Source organism: Zea mays, chromosome 1, assembly GCF_902167145.1.
Source record: "Zea mays cultivar B73 chromosome 1, Zm-B73-REFERENCE-NAM-5.0, whole genome shotgun sequence".
Classification (NCBI taxonomy): Eukaryota; Viridiplantae; Streptophyta; class Magnoliopsida; order Poales; family Poaceae; genus Zea; species Zea mays.
In genome coordinates, this window is record NC_050096.1 from 101079791 (window position 1) to 101091879 (window position 12089).

The 12089-nt window shown below is 48.7% G+C and overlaps 2 protein-coding genes and 1 long non-coding RNA gene across 4 annotated transcripts; all 3 read right to left on the reverse strand.

Moving 5' to 3' along the window:
- Positions 1 to 7169: 7169 nt before the first annotated feature.
- Positions 7170 to 8108, reverse strand: LOC103644815 (UDP-arabinopyranose mutase 3-like). Its single transcript, XM_008667971.2, has 3 exons — positions 8041 to 8108; positions 7452 to 7702; positions 7170 to 7368 (listed from the first exon to the last, which is right to left on the reverse strand). Exons 1-3 carry the CDS (start codon positions 8044 to 8046, stop codon positions 7170 to 7172), a joined length of 456 nt encoding a protein of 151 aa, XP_008666193.1. The 5' UTR covers positions 8047 to 8108.
- Positions 8109 to 8275: 167 nt separating this feature from the next.
- Positions 8276 to 10085, reverse strand: LOC118476035 (uncharacterized). 2 transcript variants are annotated; one of them, XR_004855288.1, is made up of 4 exons: positions 9879 to 10085; positions 9656 to 9721; positions 8942 to 9064; positions 8276 to 8854 (listed from the first exon to the last, which is right to left on the reverse strand). It is a non-coding gene; the product is annotated as an uncharacterized lncRNA (long non-coding RNA). The 2 variants fall into 2 exon arrangements; XR_004855287.1 differs by lacking the exon at positions 9879 to 10085 and having other exon boundaries at positions 9656 to 9790.
- Positions 10086 to 10221: 136 nt separating this feature from the next.
- On the reverse strand, positions 10222 to 11559 carry LOC103644816 (DNA-binding protein SMUBP-2). Its single transcript, XM_035961514.1, has 5 exons — positions 11523 to 11559; positions 11190 to 11446; positions 11027 to 11099; positions 10871 to 10929; positions 10222 to 10417 (listed from the first exon to the last, which is right to left on the reverse strand). Exons 1-5 carry the CDS (start codon positions 11550 to 11552, stop codon positions 10222 to 10224), a joined length of 615 nt encoding a protein of 204 aa, XP_035817407.1. The 5' UTR covers positions 11553 to 11559.
- Positions 11560 to 12089: the final 530 nt, after the last annotated feature.

Genomic DNA, 12089 nt, shown 5'->3' on the forward strand with positions numbered 1-12089 from the left:
CCTTCTTCTCGTCTCTCAACTATGATCGCGGCGCTGACCACCTGAGTGGTTGCGGCTACGTAGATCAAGAGGGCTTCTCCCGCAGCGGGGGGCACCAAGATAGGCGCATTAGTAAGGAGCGTCTTTAAGTTTTCGAGGGCTTCCTCGGCCTCGGTGGTCCAAGTGAAGCGCTCGGCCTTCCTTAAGAGGCAGTACAAGGGTAGGCCTTTTTCGCTGAGGCGCGAGATGAAGCGGCTCAGAGCCGCAAGGCATCCCATGACCCTCTGTACTCCTTTCAAATCTTTGATAGGCCCCATGGTTGTGATGGCCGCGATTTTCTCCGGGTTGGCCTCGATGCCCCGCTCGGAGACGATGAACCCCAGGAGCATGCCTTGGGGGACTCCTAAGACACACTTCTCGGGATTGAGTTTTACGCCTTTTACTCTCAGACACTTGAATGTCGTTTCAAGGTCAGAGAGGAGGTCGGAGGCTTTCCTCATCTTGACAACGATGTCATCGACGTAAGCCTCGACCGTTCGGCCGATGTGCTCCCCGAACACGTGGTTCATGCACCTTTGGTATGTTGCACCTGCATTCCTCAAGCCAAATGGCATAGTAGTATAACAATACATGCCAAAAGGTGTGATGAAAGAAGTCGCGAGCTGGTCGGACTCTTTCATCTTGATTTGATGATAACCTGAATAGGCGTCGAGGAATGACAGGGTTTCGCACCCAGCAGTGGAGTCCACAATTTGATCGATGCGAGGCAGAGGGTAGGGAACCTTCGGACATGCTTTATTCAACCCGGTGTAGTCGACGCACATCCTCCATTTCCCACCATTCTTCTTCACAAGCACAGGGTTAGCTAACCATTCGGGATGGAATACCTCTTTGATGAACCCCGCCGCCATCAGCTTGTGGATCTCCTCGTCTATGGCTCTGCGCTTTTCTTCGTCGAAACGACGCAGAGGCTGCTTCACGGGTCGGGCACCGGCTCGGATGTCCAATGAGTGCTCGGCGACATCCCTCGGTATGTCGGGCATGTCCGAGGGACTCCACACAAAAACTTCGGTGTTTGCGTGGAGAAAGTCGACGAGCACTGCTTCCTATTTGGGGTCGAGCTCGGAGCCGATTCAGACTTTCTTGTCGGCATCGTTGCTGGGGTCAAGAGGGATGGACTTAACCGCCTCAGCCAGTTCGAAGTTGCCAGCGTGGCGCTTAGCATCTGGCACCTCCTTGGAGAGGCATTCCAGGTCGGCGATGAGGGCCTCAGACTCGACGATGGCCTCGGCGTACTCCACGCATTCCACGTCGCATTTGTACGCGTGGCGATATGTGGATCCGACGGTGATGACTCCGTTGGGGCCGGGCATCTTGAGCTTGAGGTATGTCTAGTTGGGGATGGCCATGAACTTGGCGTAGCACGGTCTCCCCAACACCGCGTGGTAGGTCCCTTGGAACCCGACCACTTCGAACGTGAGGGTTTCCTTTCGGAAGTTGGAGGAAGTCCTGAAACAAACGGGCAAATCGAGTTGCCCAAGGGACAGGACGCGTTTTCCGGGGACAATCCCGTGAAAGGGTGTCGCACCGGCCCGGATCGTGGACAGATCGATCTCCAAGCGCCCGAGGGTCTCGGCGTAGATGATGTTGAGATTGCTGCCTCCGTCCATGAGGACCTTGGTGAGCCTAGCGTTGCCGATGATAGGATCGACAACGAGCGGGTACCTTCCTAGGCTCGGCACGCAGTCATGGTGGTCGCCTTGGTCGAAGGTGATGGGCTTGTCAGACCAGTCTAGGTAGACTGGCGCCGCCACCTTCACCAAGCAAACCTCCCGGCGCTCCTGCTTGCGGTGCTGAGCCGAGGCGTTTGCCACTTGCCCATCATAGATCATGAAGCAGCCATGGACCTCGGGGAACTCCTCTTCCTTGTCGCCCTCTTTCTTGTTGTTGTCCTGGCCTTTGCCATCTCCCGCCGGGGGCCTGACCTTATGGAGGTAGCACCGAAGCATGACACATTCCTCAAGGGTGTGCTTGACGGGACCCTGGTGATAGGGGCACGACTCCTTAAGCATCTTGTCGAACAGGTTGGCCCCTCCGGGAGGCTTCCGAGGGTTCCTATGCTCGGCAGCAGCGACAAGATCCGCGTCAGCGGCGTCGCGCTTTGCTTGCGCTTTCTTCTTGGCCTTCTTCTTCGTGCCCCACTGGGTGGACGCCTCGGGCAGGTCTTCCTGCTGCCTTCCCTGAGGCTGCTTGTCCTTCCGGAAGATGGCTTCGACCGCCTCCTGACCAGAGGCGAACTTGGTGGCGATATCCATCAATTCGCTCGCCTTGGTGGGAGTCTTGCGCCCCAGTTTGCTCACCAGGTCGTGGCAAGTGGTACCGGCGAGGAACGCCCCGATGACATTCGAGTCGGTGATGTTGGGCAGCTCGGTGCGCTGCTTCGAAAACCGTCGGATGTACTCTCGCAGGGATTCCCCTGGCTGCTGGCGGCAGCTTCGAAGATCCCATGAGTTCCCAGGGTGCACGTATGTGCCCTGGAAATTTCTAGCGAAGGCCTTGACCAGGTCGTCCCAGTTGGAGATCTGCGCAGGAGGCAGATGCTCCAGCCAGGCCCGGGTGGCGTCAGAGAGGAACAGGGGGAGGTTGCGGATGATGAGGTTATCGTCGTCCGTTCCTCCCAGCTGGCAGGCTAGCCAGTAGTCCGCAAGCCACAACTCCGGCCTTGTTTCCCCCGAGTACTTGGTGATGGTAGTCGGGGCTCGGAACCGAGTCGGGAACGCGCGCCCGCCGTATGGCCCGACTGAAGGCTCGCGGACCTGGTGGTTCGGGCGAGGGACTCCGATCCTCCTCACTATCGTAGCGTCCTCCACGCCTAGGGTGGTACCCTCGGCGCACCTTCTCGTCGAGGCGGGCTCAACGGTCGCGATGGTGTTGCTCGTTGCCGAGGCGATCCGGGGCTGCAGGCGTCCCGTCCCACGTGCGCCCGGTGTGGACCGAGGCCTCCCGCATGAGTCGGGAAGTCGTTGCACGATGCTCCGGGGGGCACCCTTGCCTTCGGGAGGCAGAGCTTTCGGCCCGTTAGACCGCGGCATCCTCCAAGAGATTCTTGAGTTCTCCCTGGATATGCCGCCCCTCGGTGGTGGATGGCTCCGGCATTGCTCGGAGTAGCACTGCTGCTGCAGCTAGATTCTGGCCGACCCCGCTGGAGGCCGGGGGCAGCCTTGCCCTGGCATCGTCAACGATATGGCGTTGGACGTCCCGGGCCCGATGACGCGCTTCTCCGGCGAGTGCTCGGCCCGCCCACTCCTGCTCGATGTTTTGCCGGAGCTGCACAAGTTGCCCTGCTTCCTCGTCGAGCTTGGCCTGCATCTCGCGGATTTGCTCGAGCTGTGTGTCCTGACCCCCTGCAGGGACTGGGACCACAGCTAGCTCCCGCAGGATGTCAACGTGAGAAGCAGGCCCAGGGGGATCGTCATCCTCCGGCATACCGAGGTGGCTGCCTCCATCGTGACCCCCTATATCGACGTGGAAACATTCGTGACTTGGGCCACAACCCTCATCGTCAAGGTTGTGGCCATCATCAGAGCAACCGGAGAGGCAGTAGTCACATGTGGTCATGAAGTCTCGCATGGCACTGGGATCACGGAGCCCGGAGAAATCCCAACCGGAGTCGGGGCCGTCCTCTTCCTCAGAACCCGGGGGCCCGTAGGTTGAGACGGCGGTCAGTCGGTCCCAGGTTGACCACATATGGTACCCCGGAAGGTTAGGATATGCCTTTACGAAAGCGCTCACCGAAGCGGGGTCGCTTGGTGGATCGAAGCTGAATCTAAAAGGCACATGGTGGAAAACGGACGGTACCTTTTGATCGATGGATGGTGGTGAAGTCGCGTCGGGGATGGAATGCACCGTCATCTCAGGTACGAGGTTGATATCCAGCAAGTCCTTCACGAGAGTGCTGGCATCATCAGTCCACTTGGGGTTGGCATGTTGCGGGGAAACGACATCCGTCGTTGTCTCAGGTGCGAGGACAACGCCCGACATGTCCCCCGCTGGGGTGTCGGCGTCGTCGACTCGCTCTGGACCGACAGCCGACGAGGTGTCGCCTCCTGCGTGGCCATGGTTGCCCCGTCTCCTCCTCCTGCGGCGAGGAGGGTGGCGGGGCAAACCCGGATGCTGCTCTTCCGCCACGGGGGGAAGACATCGTCGAGTTCGCCGCCGCCGGGCGAGCTGACGACTGTCGTTGTTGCTGTCGCGCTACGGGGGGAGGAGTATCATGTCGTGGCTGCTGTTGAGGGACATGAACTCGAGACTCCCGAAGCGGAGCAGCGTCCTCGGCTGAAGAGGTTGCTGAAGACTACTCATCTGGAACTCAACGGGAAGGTGTTCGTTAACACGCAGCAGGCCCCTACCTGGCGCGCCAACTGTCGGTGTTTCGGACCCCGGGGGACCCTCAACCGGGCCACCAGTGAATTTTGTCGCTGCGTGCCCCTAACCAGATGGGTTGGCGCAAGATGGAACACAAAGGGGAGAAATGCGGCTTGTATTATCTCGCGCCGGGGGGTGCTCGTAGTAGGGGTTACAAGCGTCGTGCGAGAGAGAGAGAGCATGTTCGTTTGCTCGTCCCTCCACCCGCGCGACCTCCCGACCCTCCCACAGGAAGGCCCTGGACCTCCCTTTTATAGATGCAAGGAGAGGGTCCAGATGTACAATGGAGGGTGTAGCTTTGCGCTAACGTGTCTGTCAGAGAAGTGCCTGAGCCCTGTGTATATGCCAACGTGGCTGTCGGAGAAGTGCTTGAGCCCTGTGTACGCGATAACGTGGTCGTCGGAGAAGTGCCAGAGCCCTGTAGAAGCACAGCTGGCGGTGCGGCTGGGACCCTGCTGACGTCTCCTTGCTTCCGTAGGGGGCTGAGAGCCACCGATGTCATGGACGCACGCGGGGAACCATCATTATCTGCTACCGGGGCGAGCCAGATGGGACGCCGGTCTTGTTCCCTCGTAGCCTGAGCTAGCTAGGGGTAGGGTAATGATGTATCCCCTGTGGCGCGGTCAGTCCGAGCCCAAGGTCGGGCTAGACAGAGTCTTCTCCTGAGGCCGAGGCCGGGGTCGAGCGAGGACGCGATTCCTCCCGAGGCCGAGGCTGAGGCCGAGTCTGGGGTCGGGCGAGGCGGAGATTCCTGTTACGCCCGAGGCTGAACTCGGCTGTTGTCAGCCTTACCTGGGTGGTTGGCACAGCAGTCGAAGCGGGGCGAGCGGCTCTGTCTTCCTGTCAGATCGGTCAGCGAAGGGACAAAGTGACTGTGGTCACTTCGACCTTACCGACTGAGACGTGCGTGTCAGGATAAGGTGTCATGCGATCTTCGCATTGAATGCGCTTGCGATACGGTCGGTTGGTAAGGCGATCTGGCCAAGGTTGCTTCCCGATGAAGCCTGCCCGAGCTGGGCTTCGGGCGAGCCGAGGGTGCGCCCACTGCCTGAGGAAGCCCTCGGGCGAGGCGTGAATTCGTCCGGGACCACTGTTCCCGCCCGAGGTCGGGCTCGGGCGAGGCGAGATTGCGTCCCTTGGTAGACGAGGCCTTGACCTGAACCGTGCCCATCAGTCTTTGCGGTTTGTGCTGAGGGTGCTTACCAGCTGTGTTTAGGAGTGTTGGGGGTACCCCTAATTACGGTACCCGACACTCGGCAAAGGTAACTTCTTTGCCGAGTGCCTCACAGAACACTCGGCAAAGCCGCCATCTCCGTTACCCGGCGCCGTGACGGCCACTTTTCTTTGTCGAGTACCGTATGGCACTCGGCAAAGTCTTTGTCGAGTGCCCGATAAAAAGTACTCGGCAAAGAAGCCTTTGTCGATGTATTGTTCGCTTGCCAAGTGTTTTTCAGGTTTTGCTGAGTGCTTCAGGCACTCGGCAAAGCGCCCGATTCCGGTAGTGACTGTAGATGCATTTGGAGCTGGGGTGGCAAGATTAGTGATACACGTACTAGATTTCTGAGTAGAATTAGCACATGAAGTTCAATACGCAGGTTTCCAACCGAGTAGATTTAATTTCTACGTACTCAGAGTTCCATCCATAGAAGCATTTGTGGACTTCGATACTCAGATGGTTACAACAGACTAATTTGAATTTGAACTTGTTTGGTCGATGATGCAGCCTATCATAAGTTGTAGCTATTTGAATTTGAACTTGTCTTCCTTATATAAGCAAAAAATGTGCTACCAAACGGTGCTATGTATGAAGAAATACTTTGATTTTATTTTGGTTTTGTTAAAATTATGGTTTTATGTCATAGCATACTGCATACCATGCTATTGGAATAATGTAGTATGAAAAAACTACATTTCCAAAAGGGGGTATGGTACAAGCAGAGGTGAATCATTTTTTCCTATTGTCTTTGGTCTATTAACTGCCAAACACAAATAAACGTAAAAGACAATTGAACGAATAGATAGTTTATGTCTAAATACTAAAATTTCTTAAACTATGGATAAAACAGTTTGTAAATAAATAATTTTACTTTGTACACCAAGTATTTCTCTTTGAATATTGTAAACTTTGAAACCACAAGTTAAAACTTGCCTACTTGTTTATTTTGCACTCCAGATTTATTACATTGAACTACCGCGTTATAAACTTTGTATGGATATGTTTGAATCTTTAAGATTTTTACTAGGTGAGTGCCCGTGCGTTGCGACGGAAGTAACAATAGAACTGAAAACAGATGAAGAATGCAAACATCACTATAATATACAAAATCCGGAAAAGTTCTCATGTAATGTATTTTGTAGCTTGATGTCACACAAACGTAGTGGAACTATTGAACGCGCGATAAAGCGATAACGATGAAACATGAAAGGAAAGCATCGCCAAGTTGCCATCATTGTTTTTCCTCCTAGTGATGGGAACATTCGAACATGACATCATAGTCCAATATTAATCAGCAAGATATATTTGTGGATCAATTTATGTTATAAAACATGCATGTTGGATAATACAGGAGTATTATATAACACAGGAGAACCAAGCAGTTTCTCTGTTCCATGTCTCCCTCGTGGGGATTGCCTACATCTGAATAATAAAAAAACAAGGAAACACGAGGGGGTCTCGTATTATTTGCTGAGTTATCCAAGTTCTCTTCAGTCAGGAACCATCCCGGACAAAAGTGATGTACCAAAGTTGCAGACTTGCAAGCCTTTTATGCCTCTGGTTGGGGTTTCTCGAAGAAAGTTTTCTTAATCCACTCAAATGGCTGCAAAACAAGTCCAATAGGCTGGCCATCACCCATAAGACCAAAGTACATTGCAGGACCAATGAGCTCACGGTCAAATGCAAGGTTCATTCCACACGTAGGGAAGAGGGTGCCCTTTGGGATCGTAAGAATAGCATCCACATACCTGATTGCAAGAAAGAAACACCAGTTAGCAAAAGGTGGCCACCTGAATGATGGAACCTACACACTGAAATATATCATTTTTACCTGGTGTTTCTCTCAAGGGGCTTAACAAGCTGGGTAGGGGCATCATAGTCTGGAATGTTGAGCCAAAGCCTGTGAGAAATAGCAGTTGGGACACCCTCACGAAGGCTGTAGGGGTACCCACGAACAAAATCGGCGCCAACACGGTAAGGGTCGTATAGAGTATTGAAGAAAAATGGGGTGGAAGGGCTCAGGAGGTTCTTGATGTGCTGCTCAAGTGCATTGATGTCCTTCCCTGATGGATCCTTGGCAACCTGAAAGTTTTGAAAAGCAATAGTTCGACAATTAGCATTTGCCTAAATGCATTTAAGAAGTATATAGTGGTGGATTAAAAATAATGTCATCATATTCTAAGGCTATAAAATTTATACTGCAAGGGATGGGCACGTTCAGTTAGTTTCAGCTGCCAACAAACATAGTAAACTATCCTGTTTCATGTTCTGCGGGCCTTCCTTTTATGCAAGTAATGCCACCAAAGTGAACATCAACATACTATTTTTTAATAATAATAGTTAAAACAAAATCCACTCTCTTAAGTTAGAAGATTGCTTCCAAAAAATGCAAAAGGAAATATGAGTCCATGGTAGAGCACCTGCATCAGAAGCAAGCACAACAATCCATATAGATGAGTATTATTTGCTGAGTTATCCAAGTTCTCTTCAGTCAGGAACCATCCTTGCACGCTTTAAATACCTTGCTGCTGATGCTACTGCACACTGTCTCCGATCCACAGGGGCACGCAGCTCAAGCCCACCATGACCAAGAATCATGGGAAGGCTCTGGTAGACAAGACTCAGTGCCTTCTTTGCATGTCTTGATCCACAGGAGCACATGAACACTGTTTAGTGGGCAGGTTGAAGCTGTTCTGGGCTCTAATGAAATATTATGACTGTGGCGCTGGCGTGCTCTCACATTCCTCTGAAATCCTTCTTGATGAATTAAGTGTAGGCCATCCCAACCACTTCGGTCAATGCTTAAACGTATTTGACGAAGTAAGGGCTCAGAAAGTGGAGCAGGATTTGGCTGCACAGAGTTAGATAGCTGAGTATTGGAAGAACTTCCAACATAATAACCAGTAGCACTGATCCCAGCAGGGTGCACAATAGGATCTTTTCGCTTCGTTGCAGCCCTTCTGTTGTCCATATGGGAACCCACTGGAGCAAAGCCTTCCTCCGACATATGTGGATAATTCACAGCAGGTTCTGGTAAATGACTACTGGAACTTCCAGCATGACAATGAACAAAAGGAGCATGTGAGGCTCCTGGGTTCCCAACTCTATAACCTTGAGTTTGCACAGTGTGACTTAAAGGTGGAAGATCATTTGATCTAAGTCTCATATTCTCATGACTTGAATGACCAATTCTAAGGGGTGCATCACTTCCATGATGCAGCATAAGCTTCTGGCCTGAGATTAGAGCACAAAATGTTATTAATTTTATCACAAATTTTTTCCAAGTTTACAAGTATAGAGCACTGGAGTCAGTCTAGCTACCTAGAGGCAGTGGTTCATTGTGCGGGGTGTTCTTGGGTTTAATATGATCCATCTCTGGCAGCTGGAGATGACCCTCATTATTTCTAGCCATAAAACAAGTAAGGTCTGCCTGCCCTTAATAATCTGGAAATGAAAACAAAAATCGATATCACTAATTCAGTATCACATAACATTAAGACACATATGAACGCATACCAATATATCACAAAACAATTGCCAAAATCATCCAAGTTCATTCAATATCGCTGTTTGATTTCCAGTTCATGGATACATAAACACAATTCTGAATGAGCACATCGATGCACAGCAAGATGAAACAGCAAGAATTCAGAATTTCAACCAATTCATAAAAAAAATCACACCAAAAATATGGAAGAGGCACCCTTTTTGAGATGTGTACATTGTGAAATATATGTAGTCCAAATTATTCTTCCTTAACTGACAAGCAAATGATAAGGTTTTACACTGAATCGTTTGCATCCCTTGACAGATAAAAGTGCTTGAGCTCTATCTTTTTGGGCTATGTGTGTTCGAGCAGAGGCCAGAAGTCTCTTAGCCAAGGCTTTGTATCACTTTGATGTATTGTTCTTGATTTTAATATAATGCTTCCCTTTTCAAAAAAACAGATGCACCCATTACAGCACAACAGGGATAATTACTTAAGCCTCGAGAGACCCAAAAAAGTTGCACAGGAATGGAACCAAAGAATTTGACCTGCTGAGTTTTTTAGCTGCATTCGATGTAACAAGTTGCGCCAATGTGCTTGCGCAGTTCCTCCCCCTGCAAGGTGAGGCAGAAAGGAAAGGGCAAACTATAAGATACTGATGAGAGGCATTTGTATCTCAAAATTGCTAAAGATTATGACAAAGTTCAGCTGCTGCAGTTCTCTAGCCCTCAGCAGAAAAGCATGGGAAATAATTAGTAAGCAAAAGAAAACCTGGAGACGGCTCAAGGGTTTTAAGAAACTTTCAATTCCGGAAAGAACATCAGCACGTGTGCTTTCATAGAGGGCCAGCACCTGCACTCTGCCTTTCAACCACTTAATTATCTCAGATTCCCAGTTGCTAACTAAGCTTGTGGGGGTTACAATGACAGCCCTTTTAACCATTGGCTTATCATCAAAGCCTTGACAAAGAAGGGTATATAGTAAAGTTATCGAATGTAAAGTCTTCCCCAATCTGGGCATGTACAACAAAGGTTTACAAATAGTTTTTATTATCATGCACCAGATAAAAGATTATGAAGTAATTGAAGTGAAATTTAAATGCTCGGTGCAGAACTTACTTGGCCCTTGTTAGAGCCACGTTAGTCCTCTGTAAGTTTGATAGAAACCCAACTGTACCAGCTCCATTACTCCTGACTGTTGATATGATAATTATATCTTCCTCCGCGCCTTGGAAACCATCCACAGATTTTACTTTCACTGAGAAATAATCATTCCTCCTGCAGGCCTTCCCAACCTTTTCCTGTATTGCTCTAACTTGAGCATTGTATGGACACACAACACCAATGGAAAGCTTGCTTCGTGTAGAAAGTGTCTCTACAATAGATAAAAAGGCAAAAACATTATAACCTGCCCAAACATAAACTGACTTGATCTTGATCAAATGTTATAATATTTATTAGAGAAAGAAATGAAACATACAACTACAGCACTGTACATTATGGCTGCCCTTACCTTTTAACAAACTTTGCACTATCATCACTATAATATGCCACGGAATCGTACAATAACACGATAACAATATATATTCTAGATATGTGCCCGTGCGTTGCGATGAAAGTAAAAGATTTGTATGAAACATTGATACTTAATTTAGAATTTTAGTTACAGACAAATGTGTCGACAACTGTTCACTAATAAGCTAATCCTTTTTAGCGATATCGACAAGTCTTTGTTGTATGTTTGCAGGGATGGCATATCGGCACAAATTGTCCTCATAACTTAAAAGATCAATCACAAAGTTTCTTCGAAGAGTCTTTGCATCCTACAGACAAAAAGATAAGAGAACAAAACATATTATCTTGTAGAACGAGATAGCTAGAATGTAAGTTTTGAACATAAAACGAACATACTACACTCACCCCAACAAATTTCAGTCGTCTGTCATTCCCCCACATGGCCATAGCTTGTAGAACAAGGTAGCTGGTATTAAACCTATAGAATAATATTTGGGCAACTATGTTTTATACAATGATTATCATAGAAAAAATTTAAACTGCTGAGAAGGTGGTACGAAGAAAATACCCTCTTAAGTCAATTGGAACACCAGTCTGAATTGTATGTTCCCACTTAAAGATATCCTCCGCCCATCCAGAATGTTTCTTGCTGTAAGCAATCTTATATTTTTTTGAGGCCATGATAATCGCTTCCGCGAACCTCTTGTATGGCATGTGTTTACACCAATCTTGAGTCGGTGTAAAATCGATAAAAGTCACATGCTTTTTAACATGATCTATTACGAAAAGGGCGTAACATCCATTGAATTTCCATGGCATGAGAACCTGCAAAATATCAGTCATTAGGATCCTACAACAGAAGTGTCCTTTATAAATACATTCGAAATGAACACATACTTACATATCTACAACCCGTGATATAATAATTCATTGATGGCCAACAATCGAGTGTTTTGGCTAACTCTTCTGTTGTAGGATCCTGATGGTACTTTGGAAGTTTACCAAAACCAACCATTCTCTGGACAGTATATATACATGTCCACATGATGATTAGATGTAGATACTATATATTAATACATTAATGATTGGAAACAAACTTACCCAAAAACGCATGTCCATATAATGCTTTCTATTATTTATGATTTCTTCTTTCGGCCTACGTGACTCTTTATTGGCAAGCAGCCGAACAACCATGTCAAAACATCTTAGAATCATATCTTGAGTTGTCTTTAATATGTTTTGCAGGTCTTTGACAGATATTTCTATCTTAAAAGGATTGAAACTTCGCACCCATGTTCTCCTGTAATGTAGCATGACGAAAGTCTATATCAAGAATCTAAGTAGTCGATATACATAAAATAAATAAATCAATGAGCACTTACTCTAGTGTCGTATCGTCTTCTATTGCCATGATATAATCACATAAAACATCTATTGAATCGGCTTTGGTCACTGGCATGTCCTTTGT

Excerpts from the sequence above, each read along its gene's own strand:
- LOC103644815 (XM_008667971.2), bottom strand. Across the intron at positions 7,369-7,451 it reads CCCCTTGAGAGAAACACCAG|GTATGTGGATGCTATTCTTA; the intron begins GTAAAAATGATA and ends TCTTGCAATCAG.
- LOC103644816 (XM_035961514.1), bottom strand. The coding sequence starts at position 11,552 with ATGAATTATTATATCACGGGTTGTAGATAT. Across the intron at positions 11,100-11,189 it reads GTTCCAATTGACTTAAGAGG|GTTTAATACCAGCTACCTTG; the intron begins GTATTTTCTTCG and ends ATTATTCTATAG. Across the intron at positions 10,418-10,870 it reads TTAAGTTATGAGGACAATTT|AGCAATACAGGAAAAGGTTG; the intron begins GTGCCGATATGC and ends TGCTCAAGTTAG.